Here is a 20,570-nt window from a genome sequence, read left to right as displayed (position 1 = left end):
CTGGGATTAAATGTCAGGAATTGTGAAAACCTGAGTTTAAATGTATTTGGCTAAGGTGTATGTAAACTTCCGACTTCAACTGTGCATTTCACACTAGACTGGCACTTGCAGTGAGTGTAATATCATCAACCCCACATACAAGGCCTGAGTCCCAAACAGCACCATATTCCATATTTCATGCACTACTTTAGACCAGGGCCCAGGTCAAAAGTAGTGCAATATATGGTCAAAAGTAGTGCACTATATGGGGATTAGAGTGCCGTTTGGGAAGCAACGTGTCGCATCATGACCTTGGTTCCTTTTTTGGACTCCTGCACATGGGAGGACATTTTGGATGGTAAGGGACCCTGGGCACAGGCTGGGGAATATCACCGCCCCATGGAAGAGCTGGAGGCAGCTACAGCCAAGCAGCAGCGATATGAGGATTTAGCACGGCAGCGCAACAGGGACGAGACGCAGCCCCAAACATTTCTTGGGGGAGGCACACGGGGAGTGTGGCTAAGTCAGGTAGGAGACCTGAGCCAACTCCCCGTGCTTACCGTGGCAAGAGGATGACCGGGCAGGCACCGTGTTATGCCGTGAGGCGCACGGTGTCCCCAGTGCGCAGGTATAGCCCGGTGCTCTACATCGCAGCTCCTCGTATCAGCCGGGCTAGAGTGGGCATCGAGCCAGGAGTATTGAAGCCGGCTCAGCGCATCTGGTCTCCAGTGCGTCTCCTCGGCCCGGGTTATATGGCACCAGCCCTACCCCCGGTGTCCCCGGTTCGCCAGCACAGCCCAGTGTGGTCTGTTCCACGCCGCCGCACTTTCCGGGCTACGGGGAGTATCCAGCCGGGACAGGTTGTACGGGCTCGGTGCTCAAGACCTCCAGTGCGCCTCCACGGTCCGGTCCATCCGGTGCCTCCTCCACGCACCAGGCCTCCTGAGGCAGCCCCACGCACCAGGCTGTCTCTCTCCGTCTCCTCCCTCCAGGTGCTCCCGCCTGTCCAGCACTTCCAGAATCTCCCTCCTGTCCAGCGCTTCCAGAGCCTCTCTCCTCTCCGGAGCTGCCAGAGCCGCCCGTCAGTCAGGAGCTGCCAGAGCCGCCCGTCATTCAGGAGCTACCAGAGCCGCCCTTCACTCCGGCGCTGCCAGAGCCGCCCTTCACTCCGACGCTGCCAGAGCCGCCCTTCACTCCGGCGCTGCCAGAGTCGCCCTTCACTCCGGCGCTACCAGAGTCTCCTGTCTATTCGTGGCTCGCTGAAAGGATCCCCAGTCCGGCGAGGGTCGCCGCTCCAAAAGCGCCACCTAAGTGGGCCCGGAAGGTGGAGTGGGGTCAATGTCCCGCGCCAGAGCCGCCACCGTGGACAGATGCCCACCCAGACCCTCCCCTATGGGTTTAGGTTTTGCGGCCCGAGGGTCACATCCTGACCTTAGTTCCTTTTTTATGTCTCTATTTTAGGTTGGTCAGGGCGTGAGTTGGGGTGGGCATTCTATGTTTCATTCTCGTTATTCCTTGTTGTTATTTTGTTTAGTGTTCAGTTTTGATTAAATTTCCAACATGAACACTTACCACGCTGCGTTTTGGTCTACTCCTTCTTCCACCAATGAAAACCGTTACACAACCAAACCCAGTCAAACCCAGCCAGGCTGCTATAGTGATTGAGCGGTGAAAATGTGTGGTTTTCTGAATGGAGTCTTTGTGTGATTGATTGACAAAACACACAGTTAGTATTATGCAACCCATTATTATGTAGTATTTGTAGTTATTATGTAGTATTGTATCTATTATGTAGTATTATTATTGTAGTATTTGTCAACATCGATCATATCACCAGCTCATGAAGGGTCAAACAAATCAAATCAAATGCATTTATCACATGCTTCGAATACAACAGTGAAATGCTTGTCAGCTCGGGGATTTGAACCTTCCAACCTTCCGGTTACTAGTCCAACGCTCTAACCACTAGGCTACCCTGCCGCCCTGGGGGGGTACCGGTACAGAGTCAATGTGTGGGGGCACCAGTTAGTCGAGGTAATTGAAGTAATTATGTGCATGTAGGTAGAGTTAAAGTGACTATGCATTGATAATAAACAGAGTAACATAGATAATAAACAGAGTAGCAGCAGCGTAAAAAAAGCAGGGTCTAGGTAGCCCTTTGATTAACTGTTCTGGAGTCTTATGGTTTAGGTGTAGAATCTGTTAAGAAGCCCTTTGGACCTAGACCTGGCGCTCCAGTACTTCTTGGTGTGCAGTAGCAGAGAGAACGGCCCATGACTAGGGTGGCTGGAGTCTTTGACAATTTTTAGGGCATTCCTCTGACACCGCCTGGTATAGGGGTCCTGGATGGCATGAAGCTTGGCCCCGGTGATGTACTGGGCTATACTCTCTGTAGTGCCTTGCGGTCAGAGGCCGAGCGATTTCCATACCAGGCAGTGATGCAACCAGTACGGATGCTCTCGACGGTGCAGCTGTATAACCTTTTGAGGATCTGAGGACCCATGTCAAATATTTTCAGTCTCCTGAGGGGGAATAGGCTTTGTCGTGCCCTCTTCACAACTGTCTTAATGTGTTTGGACCATGATAGTTTGATAGTTCCATGCAGCCACATGGAAACCAAGAATGTCACAGTAGTTTGTAGATGGAACATAAAAGGCCTAAGTGTTGGGATTTGTTTGATCGTGACGTGTCAATTAATGTCAAAAACCGTTGCATCACAAATCTAATTTAGGTGTGATTTTCAACCATTAGAGACAAAACACATATTGTAAGTGCAAACACTTACCTACTAAAACCAACAGTAATAGAGAATGCAATATAACCCTGGTTCGAGTTCTCATATTCGGTATTCTCTGGGATAGCTGTCTTGGACACGCTCTCCTGTTCACAATCAAAGAAAGAAAAAACACGTTAAACCCCGAATAATCTCATATTTCATCTACAGTATTTTCATCGACAGTATATCTATGGCGTGTTAGTTTAATGCCCTAGTTTGATTAGGCTATTTGAAGAGCGTAATTTCAGGACAATGGACAACGCACCGCTACCCAGGAGATCGGTCGTCGATAAATATAACACATTCTCTGTAGAGATTTCACAAAGTGTAATAAAAATCTTGCTTTAGGCTATATGATGGTAATTTGAAAAGTGTCTGAAGAGAACGTTAATTTAATATGATCATTGACTGGCCTGTTGCCTAAGATTTATCACTTATCTTTTAGTAAACTTATCCCACATTATTCAAGTATATTTGTGGTGAGAAAAAAAAATTATACTCAAACTCACAGTCATTCACTCGATATTCCTCGCAGCTTCACCATGAATAAAACCCAAAAGAGACCTGTAGATTCCACACTCCGCTGAGGCCACTTTCTATTGCGGGATTTGGGTGAGCGTCTAGAAATCCTCAATCATACAATGACGATGGATTGTAAAAAGTTTTACATGAATAGCGAATAATAAATTGGTTTAATCAAAAAATGATACTCTTGTCAGACTCTTCATAAAATGAGGAACAATCCGAAAATGACGTTCTGTTCAGCTGTTCACTGCCTTTGTTTTTCGCAATAAGCGGTCGTCACTTAGGGCTACGATAACGTTTCCATCGATGCGCATGCGTAAAAGTCACAACCTATTTATTTTCACTCCCTATCTTCTTGTTCCCAGGCACATGGACAATACGAAGTACAGTTCCAGTTAAACGTTTGTACACACTTCCTCATTAAAAGGGTTTTTCTTAATTTTTTACTATTTTCTACATTGTAGAATAACATCAAACCTATGGACCTCTATAACATAAGTAATCATGTTGTAACCAAAAAAGTGTTAAACAGATCAATATATATTTGAGATTTGAGATTCTTTAAAGTAGCCACCCTTCTCCTTGATGACAGCTTTGCACATTCTTGGCATTCTCTCAACCAGCTTCATGAGGTAGTTACCTGGAATGCATTTCAATTAACAGGTGTACCTTGTACATTTGTACATTTGTGGAATTTCTTACCTTCTTAAAGCATTTGAGCCAATCTGTTGTGTTGTGACAAGGTAGAGATGGTATACAGAAGATAGCCCTATTTGGTAAAAGGCCAAGTCCATATTATGTCAAGAACAGCTCAAATACCTCTTCCTCTTCAAGGAATACCTAGGATAGGGTAAGTAAGGGTAAGTAATCCTTCTCACCGCCCCCCTTCTACCCCCCCCAACAAGATTTAGATGCAAGTGGCTGTTCCACTGGTTGTCATAAGGTGTATGCACCAATTTGTAAGTCGCTCTGGATAAGAGCGTCTGCTAAATGACTTAAATGTAAATGTATAAGAAAAAATAAATGACAGTCCATCATTACTTTAAGACATGAAGCTCAATCAATGAGAAAAATGTCAAGAACTTTACAAGTTCCTTCAAGTGCAGTTGCAAAAACCATCAAGGGCTATGATGAAACTGTCTCTCATGAGGACACCCACAGGAAAGGAAGATCCAGAGTTACCTCTGCTGCAGAGGATAAGTTCTTTAGAGTTACCAGCGTAAGAAAATGCAGCCCAAATAAATTCTTCACAGAGTTCAAGTAACAGACACGTCAACATCAATTGTTCAGTGGACACTGCGTGAATTAGGCATTCATGGCCGAAAAGAAACCACTACTAAAGGACACCAATAATAAGAAGATACAAGCTTGGGCCAAGAAACATGAGCAATTGACATTAGAATGGTGGAAATCCCTCCTTTGGTCTGATGAGTGCAAATGTGAGATGCAGAGTAGGTGAACGGATGATCTCTGCATGTGTGGTTCCCAGCATGAAGCATGGAGGAGATGTGTGGGGGTCCTTTGCTGGTGACACTGTCTGTGATTTAGGCACACTTAACCAGCATGGCTACTACATCATTTTTCAGCAATATGTCATCCCATCTGGTTTGCACTTAGTGGGACAATCATTTGTTTTTAAACAGGTCAATGACCCAAAACACACCCCCAGGCTGTGTAAGGCTGCATAAGTGATGGGGTGCTGCATCAGATGACCTGGCCTCCACATTCACCAGACATTAACCCAATTGAGATGGTTTGGGATAAGTTGGACCGCAGAGTGAAGGAAAAGCAGACAAGTGCTCAGCATATGTGGTAACTCCTTCAAAACTGTTGGAAAAGCATTGTAGGTGAAGATGGTTGAGAGAATGCAAAGTGTGTGCAAAGCTGTCATCAAGGCGAAGGATGGCTACATTTAAGAATCTAAGATATAAAATATATTTAGATTTGTTTAACACTTTTTTGGTTACTACATGATACCATGTGTTATTTCATAGTATTGATGTCTTATTATTGATGTCATTATTATACAATGTAGAAAAATAATAAAAAATAAAGAAAAACCCTTGAATGAGTAGGTGTGTCCAAACCTTTAACTGGTACTGTATATGTACAGCATGTGTGTGTGTGTGTGTGTGTGTGTGTGTGTGTGTGTGTGTGTGTGTGTGTGTGTGTGTGTGTGTGTGTGTGTGTGTGTGTGTGTGTGTGTGTGTGTGTGTGTGTGTGTGTGTGTGTGTGTGTGTGTGTGTGTCACGCCCTGCCCTTAGAGAGCCTTTTTCTGTCTCTATTTTGGTTTGGTCAGGGCGTGATTTGGGTGGGAATTCTATGTTCTGATTTCTATGTTTTGTGTTTCTATGTTTTGGTCGGGTATGGTTCTCAATCAGGGACAGCTGTCTATCGTTGTCTCTGATTGGGAATCATACTTCGGCAGCCTTTTTCTCTTTTGTTATTGTGGGAAGTTGTCTTTGTTAATGGGACTGTAGCCCTCGTAAGCTTCATGGTCATTTTGGTTGCTTCTTGTTTTTGTTGGCAACATTTTATAAATAAAGAAATGTACGCTCACAACGCTGCGCTTTGGTCCACTTCCTCAAACGATCATGACAGAACTTCCCACCTTCAAAGGACCAAGCAGCGTGGCTAGGAGGAGCAGGGATCCTGGGCCCGGGAGAAGAAAGAGTGGAGGACATCTTGGACATGGGAGCAGGTTATGGCAGGGGACAAGACCCTGCCATGGAAACAGGTGGAAGTAGCGAGGGAGGAACGACAACGATACCAGGAGTCACGGCAACGAAGCAAGCCCAAGAGGCAGCCACACGAGGAGATTGGCTCCTCGTGCTTACCGTGGGGACCGTGGTACTAGTCAGGCACTGTGTTATGCGGTGGAGCGTACTGTGTCTCCAGTGCGCGTTCACAGCCCGGTGCGCTATAACCCAGCTCCTCGGCCGGGCTAGAGTGGGCATCCAGCCAGGACGGATGGTGCCGGCCCAGCACTCCTGGCCTCCAGTGCGTCTCTACGACCCAGGATATCCTGCGCCGGCTCTGCACACTGTGTCTCCGGTGCGTCTCCACAGCCCAGTACTTCCTATGCCAGCACCCCGAAGTTGCCGTGCTAGGTTGATCATTCAGCCAGGAAGGGTGGTGCCAGCCTTACGCTCCAGACCTCCAGTGCGCCTCCTCGGCCCAGTATATCCGGTGCCTGCTCCACGCACCAGGCCTCCAGTGTGTCTCTCCAGCCCGGTGAGTCCTGTGCCTGCTCCACAGACCAGGCCTCCTGTGTGTCTCCCTAGCCTGGTGAGTCCTGTGCCTGATCCATGGACCAGGCCTCCTGTGTGTCTCCCCAGCCTGGTGAGTCTTGTGCCTGCTGCACAAACGAAGCCTCCAGTGATGATCCATGGCACGAAGCCTCCAGTAATGATCCATGGCACGCAGCCTCCAGTGACGATCCATGGCACACAGCCTCCAGTGACGATTCATGGTATGCAGCCTCCAATGGCGATCCATGGCACGCAGCCTCCAGCGACGATCCATGGTACGGAGCCTCCAGCGACGGTCTCCAGTCCGGAGCCTCCAGCGACGGTCTCCAGTCCGGAGCCTCCAGTGACGGTCTCCAGTCCGGAGCCTCCAGCGACGAGCTCCAGTCCAGAGCCTCCAGCGACGATCTCTAGTCCGGAGCCTCCAGCGACGATCTCCAGTCCGGAGCCTCCAGCGACGGTCTCCAGTCTGGGGCCCGCAACGAGGGTCCCCAGTCCAGGGCCGGCAGTGAGGGTCCCCAGTTCGGCGCTACCAAAGTGGGGTGAGCCAGAGGTGGAGCGTGGTCTATGTCCCGCACCAGAGCAGAAACCGCGGATAGATGCCCACCCAGACCCTCCCCTATAGGTTCAGGTTTTGCGGCCGGAGTCTGCATCTTTGGGGGGGGGGGGTTTGGGGGGGTCACACCTTGACCTTAGAGAGCCTTTTATGTCTCTATTTTGGTTTGGTCAGGGTGTGATTTGGGTGGGCATTCTATGTTCTTATTTCTATGTTTTGGCTGGGTATGGTTCGCAATCAGGGACAGCTGTCAATATTGGTCTCTGATTGGGAATCATACTTAGGCAGCCTTTTTCACTTTTGTTATTGTGGGAAGTTGTCTTTGTTAGTGGCTCTGTAGCCCTCATAAGCTTCATGGTTGTTTTGATTGTTTTTGTTGGCGACATTTTATAAATAAAGAAATGTACGCCACCACGCTGCGCTTTGGTCCACTTCTTCAGACGATCGTGACAGTGTGTGTACAATAAATTTGGTCAATCAATTAAAACAAAGCATAATAGATTCAGTGTACTGTAATACTTTTGTTTTGTGTGTGTGCATGAGAGTTAGGCTACATGGAGGAGACTACTGTGCAGTTCACAAAAAGTTATTAAATTCACATAAAATAACAAAGGTTCACCCTAGGTCTTACTTCCAACATTGAATTGAGATGGGAGAGCTGAAGAAGACTTTTTTCTTGTTCAACATATGATGATTTTCCATGTTGACTTTATATTGTTTGCATATTCTTGTAATTTGCTAGTATATTTTTGTGGATATCCGAAGTAGATGGATAAATGTGTTGTTATACTATACTGAACAAAAATATAAACACAGCATGCATAATTTCAACGATTTTACTGAGTTACAGATCATATAACGAAATGAGTCAACTGAAATAACTTCATTAGGCCCTAATCTATAGATTTCACATGACTGGTCAGGGGCGCAGTCATGGGTGGGCATAGTCCCACCCACTGGGGAGCCAGGCCCAGCCAATCAGAGTTTTCCCCCACAAAAGGGCTTTATTACAGAGATAAATATTCCTCAGTTTCATCAGCTGTCCAGGTGGCTGGTCTCAGAAGAAGGTGAATGAAGAAGTTGGTGTGGATGTCCTGGGCTGGCATGGTTACACCTGGTCTGCGGTTGTAAGACCGGTTGGACGTACTACTAAATTATCTAAAACGACATGGCAGGTGACTTTTGGTAGAGAAATTAACATTCAAATTTCTGCCAGCAGCTCTGGTGGATATTCCTGCAGTCAGCATGCTATTTGCACGCTCCCTAAAAACTCTGTGGCATTGTGTTGTCTTACAAAACAGCAATTTTTTTATTTTTTTATTTCACCTTTATTTAACCAGGTAGGCCAGTTGAGAACAAGTTCTCATTTGCAACTCCGACCAGGCCAAGATGAAGCAAAGCAGTGCGACACAAACAACAACACAGAGTTACACATGGAATAAACAAACGTACAGTCAATAACACAATAGAAAAAGTCTATATACAGTGTGTTGAAATGTTGTGAGGGGTTAAGGCAATAAATAGGCCATAGTAGTGAAGTAATTACAGTTTAGCAAATTAACACTGGAGTGATAGATGTGCAAGTAGAAATACTGGTGTGCAAAAGAGCAAAAAAGTAAATTAATACAGTATGGGGATTTTTTATTTTACCTTTATTTAACCAGGCAAGTCAGTTAAGAACAAATTCTTATTTTCAATGACGGCCTAGGAACAGTGGGTGAACTGCCCGTTCAGGGGCAGAACAACAGATTTGTACCTTGTCAGCTCGGGGGTTGGAACATGCAACCTTCCGGTTACTAGTCCAATGCTCTAACCACTGGGCTACTATTTACAGATGGGCTGTGTACAGCTGCAGCTGTTGCCCCCAGCACAAGGTGCACCTGTGTAATGTTCATGTTGTTTAATAATATCTTCTTGATATGCCACACCGGTCAAGTGTATGGATTATTTTAGCAAAGGAGAAATGGTCACGAACAGGCATGTAAACAAATTTTATTTCAGCTCATGAAACATGATACCAACACTACATGCTGCGTTTATATTTTTGTTGAGTATATTTTGAATTGGCAGAATTCAAGAGGGGGAGGATTTTTGAGAAACTTTTTTTTACTGAGGATTTTTGGAGACAGGTTGTAAACGATTGTTTCCAGAACCAATCTGCTGCTCTCGTATGAGGTCTGAATAAGGGAAAGCAGCGCTGAAATACAGAATTGAAGGATGTGAGAAAAGTCGGGTAAAGGAGACTCCACAGTAAATTATTATAAAAATGTTCCCATTAAATATCATCAATCAACATATTCAAGTGCTCGGTAAATACTTTGGTCAAATATTCTACATTTAATGCTACTATTCATTCCCACCTATTCATTTGTACATTTTTCTAGCTGACAAAGAGAAGTGGAATATTGGAAATTGGCCATAAATGTCAGTATAAAGTGTACCTGTTTTTGCCACATTATTCAATTAATCAGTAAAAATATTACTAATAAGGATGACCGATGAACTGGTCACTTTTGTGGGCTTTGTAGTTGAGGAGATATAGACAGCTGGTGTATAAAGTATTCAAAAACCCTGATGTCAGTGAGCCCTTTTAACACGATGTCACAAAGTGCTATACAGAAACCAGCCTATAACCCCAAACAGCAAGCAATGCAGATGTAGAAGCATGGTGGCTAGGAAAAACTCCATACAAAGGCAGGAACCTAGGACGAAACCAGGCTCTGAGGGATGGCCAGTCCTCTCCTGGCTGTGCTGGGTTGAGATTATAAATGGCCAATATGTTCAAACGTTCAGAGATGACCAGCAGGGTAAAATAATAATAATATTATTATGGTTGTAGAGGGTGCAACCGGTCGACACCTTAAAACCAATCTTGATGCAAGGGCATCATTAAAACTATCAATGTCAGTTCGGGTGCCCTATAAACACATCCAATTCTAACTTTTTTACCACCAAAAAATGTACAGGAGGGAATTTCTCTGAAGGGCGATTCAACGTTAATGTTATGAGTTGCAAGTGCGAGGTCCTCTCGTACAAATCATTTAAGACTTATGAACAAAAATGACAACAGACATCCAATGTACCACCACAACCACACAAATGTTCTATAATGTTGTTGAGCATCTGGAAGGAGAGTGCTTACTCATAGCCACTCATTTAATACAGATCAGTGAAGCACATATATTTGTCTTCACCCCCTCAGGCATCTCCAAAGAATCACACAGCAGTGATAGAGCTCAAAGATCACCCTGGAATAGATCTTTAACTCTTGATTTAATGTATACTCTGACATCGGTGTGTACGGTGTGTGTAGGGCATTAAACTAGGGCATGTGTAGGCCATTGAAAAACACATCATTCTGAGCATGCCAAGAAAAACCAGCCTACAGAGCTTCTAATGCAACCTTTACAATCCCCATGATTCTCGCTCAGATTTGGTGCTTATAGCAGGATGATGCAATGACCTTTCATCTACATAAAACGTAATCTGCATTTGACACAAAGCGATGAGTTTTTCGATTATGTTTTATTCCATTCTGCTTCACTGCTTCTCTCTGCCATTACCTCTGAGAGCAGTCATTACCCCCCAACCAGTTCACCCACACACCAGTGTGAAAGAAGCCTGGGTTGCATCTCAAATGTCACCCTATTCCCAATATAGTGTGCTACCTTTGACCAGAGGACACTATGGGCCCTGGTCAAATGTAGTACACTTATAGGGAATAGTGTACCTTTTGAGACGTGGCGCTAAAGTACTTATGAAGGATCGGCATGGTATCAACTATACCCATTATTCTCCATGAGTCACATTGAGTATGAATTATGTTTGCCTTCCTAGACATTTATTTAGGAAAGACTACGCTGTTTAACGAACTGTTAGGCATTGACATATGGAATATGATAAATCAGATTTGTACTGTAATGGATGGTACTGTGTGTGTGAGTATTCCATACATTGCATAAATACAGTTCATTCTGAACCCAGCATCTCAAGTAAAGCTATTGTGATATTTATTCCGAAATCTTCTAACCAGTATTTCTACATTTCTCTATGGCACGTCGACCTCTTAAACTCTCGATTGTTCTTCAATGGTCTTAATCTGGGAAAAAAAAAATCAAAGGTTTATCCAGTGAAGATATCTTAAAACTCCATTCAACTTCATGAAGCAGATACAGTGTATTTGTAGTGCTCAAATGAAAATAATTCAGTGTACTCTTAACAATGAGATCACTGTGTTTAATCTAGTGGCCGATGTACAGTATGTGTGCATGGAGGAATAAGAAAGGCTTACCTCAAAGTATACCATAGGTTTAATGATTTCAGCTTTCTACCATGGATTACAAATTTAATTTGGAGTATGTTGCCATTCTATTTCTGTGGATGTTGTATGTCATACATTTTTTTCACTGTTTAAATATCAGAGCACATGGCTGATATATCCATGGCATCAGGCAAGTAGGCAGCAATCATTTGAATGACTAATCCCACGGCATATTATTTCTAATGAAAACACATAAACAATGAAAATGGGAGTGGAGAATAAGCAGTGTGTTGTTCCCAGCAGGCTGGGTGTCTCAGAAACACTAAATATGGCAGGCCTGGTGGCTGCCACTGCCACATCCCAGAGATAAGGGAACCATGGCAACAGTGATGCACAAGGACCGGATGACGGGAACACGGCAGAGAAAAGGAAAAACCCTTAGACTAACACAGGAGAAGCTCAGCTCTGAGAAGGAACCACACTGGTTTGTTTATCATTCTCCTTTCTAAGAACAAAACAAATGGATTTGTTCCTACCCAATGGGCACACACTGGTTGAATCAACGTTGATTCCACAGAATTATGTGAAACCAACGTGGAATAGACGTTGAATGTCTCCGATAGAGAGGGTAGCCGCGCTTCTAGCCACGAGGCAACTTCGCAGTATTTTGGTTTTTTTATATGTTATTTCTTACATTATTAGGCCAGACATATTTTTGTGTAACCATGGCAAGGTGACTGGGAATATGGCAGAATACAAACAGTGTAGTTATTTCCTCCGTAAGGCAATCAAACAAGCAAAACATCAATATAGAGACAACGTGGAGTCACAATTAAACGGCTCAGACACGAGACGTATGTGGCAGGGTCTACAGACAATCACGGACTAAAAAAGGAGCGCACATCCTCTTACTCAATGTCAACAAGACAAAAGCAATGATCTTGGACTTCAGGAAACAGCAGTGGACTATCGACGGGAACGCAGTGGAGAAGGTTCAAGTTCCTCGGCGTACATATCACTGACGAACTGAAATGGTCCACCCACACAGACAGCCTGGTGAAGAAGGCACAACTGCACCTCTTCAACCTCAGGAAGCTGAAGAAATTCGGCTTGGCACCTAAAACCCTTACAAACTTTTACAGATGCACAATTGAGAGCATCCTGTCGGGCTGTATCACCGCCTGGTATGGCAACTGCACAGAAAGGCCAAAAAGATCATCAAGGGCAACAACCACCCGAGCCTCTGCCTGTTCACCCCGCTATCATCCAGAAGGTGAGGTCAGTACAGGTGCATCAATGCTGGGACCGAGAGACTGAAAAACAGCTTCAATCTCAAGGCCATCAGTTAAATAGCCATCAGTGGCACATTAGAGGCTGCTTCCTATATACATAGACTTGAAATCACTGGTCACTTTAATAAATGGAACACTAATCACTTGAATAATGTTTACATATTTTGCATTACTCATCTAATTTGTATATACTGTATTCTATTCTATTCTACTGTATCTTAGTCTATGCCGCTCTGACATTGCTTGTCGATATATTTATATATTCTTAATTCCATTCATTTACTTAGATGTGTCTGTATTGTGTGTATATTGATGTCAATTATTAGATATTACTGCACTGTTTGAGCTTGAAACACATGTATTTTGCTACACTTGCTACACTTGCAAACAAACGCAATAACATCTGCATGTGACCAATAACATTAAAAAAAAAAATTGACATCTGTCCTCAGTGGGTACTGTGTAGTGTGAAAATCAAGTGATCATGTCCTAATAAAGGTACACACAACACTAAGCTTTGAGGGTGGTGGTAATGCACACCAAGCAAATACAAGCAATCACTGGTGGCCTACTTACGGTAAAGTAGACTGATTGGATATTGACACCCAACTGGTAAGTAGATGCACTGGTCAAGTGACACTTTAGCTCAGTAGAAATATGAGACTGTGAATTGGGATGACCAAAAATTATAACTAGCACAACTATGAGGCTCACCACAAGTGGGTGGAGTTCAGTAAGGAGAAAATGTTTTTTTTTTTTTTTGGAACAGAGTGAAATAGGAAGGTACAGTACTGTCCAATAAGAAAGACATTTGCTGTAAAAAAAAAAAAAAAAAAATAAAAATATATATATATATATATATATATATGTGTATATATATGTATATTATTAAAAAATATTCTTACAAACTTAAATGTTTTCCCTCAAAAACAAACATTAAAAGAATTTAGTAAAACATTTAAAAACATTTTTTTTAAACATTAAAACGCTTTGTTCCAACGTTTATAAAACCCTAACTTATGTTTACTACTGCATGGTGTCCGGGGCAAGTGAACAGAGTTTCGGGGATTTGGAGGGATTTCAAGATTACAACATGATTACAGCATGTGGACACTAATGGGAAATGTTGGAACTTAACTGCGAAATCTGTCCAGCAACTATAGAAACATTTTAAATTATTCAAACTCAGTGCTAAATTAATGAGAAGTAGACTACATGCTTATCCCCAGTGGTGTAGTTCAGATGTTCAATACAAAACATGCATATGGGGTTTACACACTCCTACATGAAGAGGAGGATAGATTTTGAAGGGTCTGATCATTGTTATTGAGCATCTTTTTTTTTGTGGCATCACTGATATACTCATCAATTTCAATATTTATGTACCACAATTAGAGATTTTAATACTGCAGCAAATATAACTTTTTAATTGTATGTAACACAGCATTATCCCCCGCCCCCAAATGAAATCAAATAGCAACACTTACAGTGAGTCTGTATCCATAGGATCCTGAAAAATCTTACTTAATCAAACGCATTTCCTCAAAAATATGTGCTGCTCCAAACAAAACTGTAATGACCAAACAAGTTCAAATAACATTTGGGAAAAGTATTTTGTGTTTGTATCATGGACTATGTTTTGCAGCTGTCTGTCCATTTGTTATCGACAGACAGTGAAGGGACAGGAATAGTTGTGGGCTCCACTAGCAGCTGGCAAAAGGTAACATTATGCCAACCTGAGGACAAAAACATACACAGGGCTTTGCTTTCTATAAATATCACTGTTGTTCTCGTTTAAGCAACCGGAGCAGAAATAATATTGTAATATTGCAAATCCGTACATGAGAAAGATGTATGCAGGTTTACACTCTTTGAAGGAAAGGTGCCACCTCGAACCATGAAGGCTTCTACGGGTTACCGCTCCACAAAGAACCCTTTGGCAACCCTTTCTCTATTTACATTACATTTAAGTCATTTAGCAGACGCTCTTATCCAGAGTGACTTACAAATTGGTGCATTCACCTTATGACATCCAGTGGAACAGCCACTTTACAATAGTGCATCTAAATCTTTTAGGGGGGTGAGAAGGATTACTTATCCTATCCTAGGTATTCCTTAAAGAGGTGGGGTTTCAGGTGTCTCCGGAAGGTGGTGATTGACTCCGCTGTCCTGGCGTCGTGAGGGAGTTTGTTCCACCATTGGGGGGCCAGAGCAGCGAACAGTTTTGACTGGGCTGAGCGGGAACTGTACTTCCTCAGTGGTAGGGAGGCGAGCAGGCCAGAGGTGGATGAACGCACAGTGCCAGCTGAGCGAGGTATGACAAGTAGTCAGATCTTGGGTGGTATGAGATATGATTTTTAGTCAGACATTGTTTCTAATCTCCATGATAGGGTCTGTCAGGCTGAGTCAGCCTATGGAACTAAACCGAGACTTGGCACCGAGTTGTGGGCACTGATACTGATAGCCATTGACGATTGGCCACAGACCTCCTAAATCTGCTCACAGTCTACCCCCCCCCAATCCCCACCCACCTGTAGGAATACTCCCTCTCTATTAACAGAGTGACTATTGTCTGGATTACTCAGCCTGGAACGGGTCCTGGGGTTGGAGCGATGACAATACATTTACCACTGCTCGGAGAGAGAGGGATATGACCATTAATGGAAGAAAGAATATTGTGTAATAAAATATGAATAAATACTCTTAAAACGTTCTGGGTTACTCGTCCAAAGATGTTGGGTTGAAACAAAGAGAAGCAGGCGCCAGAGCAGACTGGTCATTCAATGAAACGGTGATGTTTTGATTTGACAATGGTGGCTGAAGCCTGAAATATATGGAGGGCCGATGACCTGGGAAGTATTTCTACTTGGCGACATTGTGATAGAAGTGGTATGGCACAAGCATAATTCATATCTTTAATAAATATCAGTCCAATGAAAATGACCAGTTTGATTAAATCAGATGTGATTGACAAAATCACAAGAAGACAAATCATACCAAAACCACACACTTCAATAGTGCTCCATTTTCACATGCTTCTGACTGGCTCATTCCCATACATCTAGTTCTGTGTAGCCTTTTTTACCCATGGGTGTCATCTGACTGCTTGATCCCTAGCTTTCTACTTCCTGATTGTATGGGCTCTGGTTATCTTCTTGTTTATGGTTCTTTGGTACCCTGCTTTCTAGATCTTCATGGTCTGGATAATTACTGTGTTCCTCCTGACCTTCTGCTCTATGGTTGTCTGGCTCTGGGTGTTCTCTGGTGTGCTCCTTTTCCTCTGGACTGTCGTCTAGCTGGCACTGGCTCATCCCCGTTTAATACGATTTTACAATTTTCATAAAGTAATTCTCAAAAGTGTAACACAAACCTGTCTGACAAGAGGTGCTCTGTGAACGGGCTTTCAGTGGGGACAGAGACATTGAGAAAGTCCCCCTCTAACTTCCCAGGAGGCTGGTCTGAATTCAGTGAGATGTCCCTCTTTGCCTGTAAAAGTAAGGCATCATTACAGTATATTTAACTTTGAATAAATGTGTAACAGAAACTTCAAGGCTTCTTACCTTGTTTGCTTCATATGTGAAAGAGGAGTTAAACAACTGAAGGCTCAAAGCATAGATGGCATGACGGAGGGCTTGCATGAAGCTTTCAGGCTTGGAACCTAAATACAGGAAGTTGATTTGACATGATAAACCTACAGTGGGAGAACATCAACAACAAAGTTGTAAAAAAAATCTGCTTAAAATGTGACCATGCTTCACAACATTATTTCTTATCTATTTACCTGAAGCAATAAAGGCCATAGACTGTAGGAGAGTGGCAATAAACTGTCCAACACTCTCAAGCTTTGCCTCACAGAGATACAGAATCTGATTGGTGGTGTCAAATTAAAAGTGCCCATTGCAGTGTGACACCACGCCCTCGTAGGCTGAGACAGGAACCATTTTGGCCAGAAGCAGTGTGACCGGGAGGGAAGATTTGGGTGTTGCACAGCGATTTCACAACATGACAGCCGAACAGGAAGAAGGCAAAGCGCTGTGGGGAGACGTTGTCCAGGGCAACGGGGATCAGGTGCACTGCTGGGTCCTCTGTGTTCTTGTCAGTACTGGCTGGAATACAAACTATAGTGTCAGAGGACATCATTCGTGTACTGTCAGATACCCAGATAAAGTCAGATACCCAGATAAACACTAAGATAGTCTTTTTGTGGCCTACTTTTCTGAGTGACTTACTGAACAATTTCTGTATTATGAGGACAATGACATTTTAATTGATTGGTATATCAATATTTATTTAAGTTTTTATAGAATGTATGTGAATAAAAGTAATATGCAGCATTTATTGTTGTACAGTATAATTGACCATAGCCCATGATGGGCACTCTAGTCAATATTGTGTTGGACTCGAGTCCGTCTCGAGTATCAGTTGTTATCTCCAACATTTCAATCAACAGTTACAGAGGATTATCTCTTATCTCAGAGAAGAGAAACATGGAGCTTTCGAGAGGTTCAAGCTGTCCCTACCCTCTGTCTACACTGGATAGGTTCTAGAGGAACTCCTGTATCTCCTGCAGGGTCCTGGACAAAGGGGTCATGGCCACAAGTTTGGACAGGTCCTGCTCACTCAGACAGGGGGCTGTGCTCTGTAGGTGTACTAGTACAAAGAAATCAGAAGATAACTCAGAAATGAATTACACAACACTACAATGTCCTATACGTGTGGGAGTAGTTGCATGTCCCACTTCATAGGGCGATGCAAGTTGACGAAGTTTAAAAATACTGCGTTGAAAAGTATTAAAGTCTTTCAGGTTCAATAAACAAAACCACTTTTCCTAAACGTGACCCAACTACGGTGTCCGTGTCTCCTCACTTCTTAACTTAACACTATCTACTGAGTTCACAGTGGACCGAGGTTACATATTCTCGCAATATGACTGACTCTTCTATTCATTCCAATAAGAAGTTGTGTGGAAATATACTCACAGCTGGTGAATGAGTCTACAGGTGTACATCAGGGGAAAAATGTGTACAGTGTCTGTATCCTACCTAGATCGTGAGGTGGTGGTCCTGTCTCATGGCTTGATGCAGGTTTGGTCGTGTTGGAAAACTAAAAACGGAAATACTATGATGAGCTATTAGTCGATGAGTTAGAAACAACATCCACATCCCACATTCCTATAGATTCTCAAAGAAAATGTAAATACAACTTTGCCGGTGATTGGCGGTGGTCCTCGGTAGCTCAGTTGGTGGAGCATGGCACCTGCATTGCCAAGATAGTTGGTTAGATTCCCTGGACCATCCAAAATGTATGAACTCATGACTAAGTCGCTTTGGACAAAAGTGTCTGCTAAACAGCACATATTACGGGTCAGACCCCCCTTTGCCTCCAGAACAGCCAGAATTCTGGCAACATTTACAAGGCAACATTGCTCAACTGGTATCAAGGGACCTAACGTGTGCCAGGAAATCATTCCCAACATCAATACACCACCACCATTGACGCCAGGCATGAACTCCTACTGCTTACACCAAATCCTGACTCTGCCGTCAGCACGACGCAACAAGAACCGGGATTTGTCAGACCAGGCAATGTTTTTTCCACTCCTCAATTGTCCAGCGTTGGTGATCGCGTGCCCACTGGAGCAGCTTCTTTTTGTTTTTAGCTGATAGAAGTGGAAGCCGGCGTGGTCGTCTGCTGCAATAACCCAACCGTGACAAGAACCGTCGAGTTGTGTGTTCCGAGATGCCTTTCTGCACACCACTGTTGTACTGCGACCACAGGACTGCAAATAAAAAAAAAAATATTTCACCATTCTCTGTAAACCCTCGACACTGTTGTGCGTGAACAGCCCAGGAGACCGGCCATTTCTGAGATACTAGGACCGGCGCACCTGGCACCGATGATCACACCATACTCAAAGTCGCTTAGGTCACTCGTTTTGCTTTATATCGCAAGCCACAGCCACAGAATTATTGACATAATTTAGTCTTACCTTGTGTTTATTGGAAATGTCCATCTCCGTCTGCATCAGTATTGGTGTATGGATCATTCTGCAAGGCATCACGTTTCAACAGCTCTTTCAACAGACTCAACATGTTGGGTTCCATGTTCTCCAGAACATCCTAATAAAACATAAAACCACTAGTTACACTGTTCAAAGTACTGATAGGTGTGATGTTTATGTTCTTTTACTTTGCAGATTTGAGGAGGACTATTTCTAACCTGAGTTAAAATACAACTTGAAATAATTTAATATATTTCATCTGTGTTAAATTGAACATGGCTGTTGCAATGGAACCAATAGAAACGTCCCAAAAGTGCAAAACTTGCTCACTTGGCCTTCCAGGCAGGTAAAGTATTTGAAAGGTTTCAAATAGTAGTTGAACTCAGGTCCCTTACTTTCTTCCGTCCAATTATGCCATATTTTGCGTACCCTCTGGGCATCTGTCTGTTGGCAGATATTTCGGTAGAACTCTTGGGTGTCCTTGCGGTGCCTGGCCAGCTGGGATGCCAAATGCAGCTTCTGATCCTCCAGCTTGTAGAAAATAATTTTCACGTTGAGTTCCTCCAGCTCAAACTTTCCAGTCATGATTCCTTGGGAAGCATTGGTGGAGAAAGTGGATAATAATATTAACTTGAAATGCTAAAGGCAAGACTACTGATCATGTCATTGATAGAAATAACCTCACTTGTACATTATCATGGCTATAAAATGTAAAATTGATACCAAAATACCCCTGAACCTATTACCCATTGTATTTCAGTGTCTATGATATGTGGGATATGTGGGTATAATCAAAAACGTTAACTATTCATCGAGTGGGGGAAATAATATTGTACATGACTGTATACAGTTGAAGTCGGAAGTTTACATACACTTAGGTTGGAGTCATTAAAACACGTTTTTCAACCACTCCACAAATTTCTTGTTAACAAACTATAGTTTTGGAAAGTCGGCAAGGACATCTACTTTGTGCATGACACAAGTCATTTTTCCAACAGTTGTTTACAGACAGATGATTTCACTTATAATTCACTGAATCACAATTCCGGCAGGGTCAGAAGTGTACATACACCTTAGAGCTTTTTATGTCTCTATTTTGGTTTGGTCCTTTTTTATGTTCCCTTTTCTATGTTTTTTGTATTTCTTTGTTTTGGCCGGGTATGGTTCTCAATCAGGGACAGCTGTCTATCGTTGTCTCTGATTGGGAACCATACTTAGGTAGCTTTTTCCCCCACAGTGTTTTTGTGGGTAGTTAATTTCTGTTTAGTGTTTTCACCTTACAGGACTGTTTCGATTATTCTCTTGTTGATTTTCATTATGGTGTTCAGTTTTAATAAAACAAGCATGAACACTTACTACGCTGTGCTTTGGTCCGATGATTCCTCTTCTTCAGACGACGAATACCGTTACACTAAGTTGACCGTGCCTTTAAACAGCTTGGGAAATTCCAGAAAATTATGTCATGGCTTTAGAAGCTTCTGATAAGCTAATTGACATAATTTGAGTATTGACTCAAAGGTGTACCTGTGGATGTATTTCAAGGCCTACCTTCAAACTCAGTGACTCTTTGCTTGACATCATGGGAAAATCAAAACAAATCAGCCAATTTGTAGACCTCCACAAGTCTGGTTCATCCTTGGGAACAATTTACAAACGCCTGAATGTACCACGTTCATCTGTACAAACAATAAGTACGCAAGTATAAACACCATGGGACCACGCAGCCGTCATTCCTCTCAGGAAGGAGACACGTTCTGTCTCCTAGAGATGAACGTTCTTTGGTGCGAAAAGTACACACCAATCCCAGAACAACAGCAAAGGATATTGTGAAGATGTTGGAGGTACAAAAGTATCTATATCCACAGTAAAACGAGTCCCATATCGACATAACCTGAAAGGCTGATCAGCAAGGAAGAAGCCACTGCTCCAAAA

The 20,570-nt window shown here is 43.2% G+C and overlaps 1 protein-coding gene across 7 annotated transcripts in view; it reads right to left on the bottom strand.

Annotated features, from left to right (window-relative positions):
* The window catches only part of LOC118386491 (sodium channel subunit beta-3-like), a 32,684-nt gene extending 18,437 nt beyond the window's left edge, over positions 1-14,247 (bottom strand). For 5 of the 7 annotated variants that reach the window (XM_052526245.1, XM_052526223.1, XM_052526234.1 and 2 more), the window contains exons 1-2: positions 14,125-14,247; positions 2,765-2,859 (exon numbers count right to left, since the gene is read on the bottom strand). In XM_052526245.1, the coding sequence (XP_052382205.1) occupies positions 2,765-2,859; positions 14,125-14,141 (112 nt within the window). In that variant the 5' untranslated portion in view covers positions 14,142-14,247. Of the gene's footprint in view, positions 1-2,764; positions 2,860-3,264; positions 3,597-14,124 lie in introns of those variants that run through there. The other 2 variants (XM_052526286.1, XM_035774216.2) reach the window with 2 other exon arrangements.
* Between the last annotated feature and the right edge of the window lie 6,323 nt (positions 14,248-20,570).

Source organism: Oncorhynchus keta, chromosome 1 (genome assembly GCF_023373465.1).
Source record: "Oncorhynchus keta strain PuntledgeMale-10-30-2019 chromosome 1, Oket_V2, whole genome shotgun sequence".
NCBI classification, from domain to species: domain Eukaryota; kingdom Metazoa; phylum Chordata; class Actinopteri; order Salmoniformes; family Salmonidae; genus Oncorhynchus; species Oncorhynchus keta.
The sequence above is the reverse complement of the archived record's forward strand: the minus strand, read 5'-3'. Positions and strand labels throughout refer to the sequence as shown.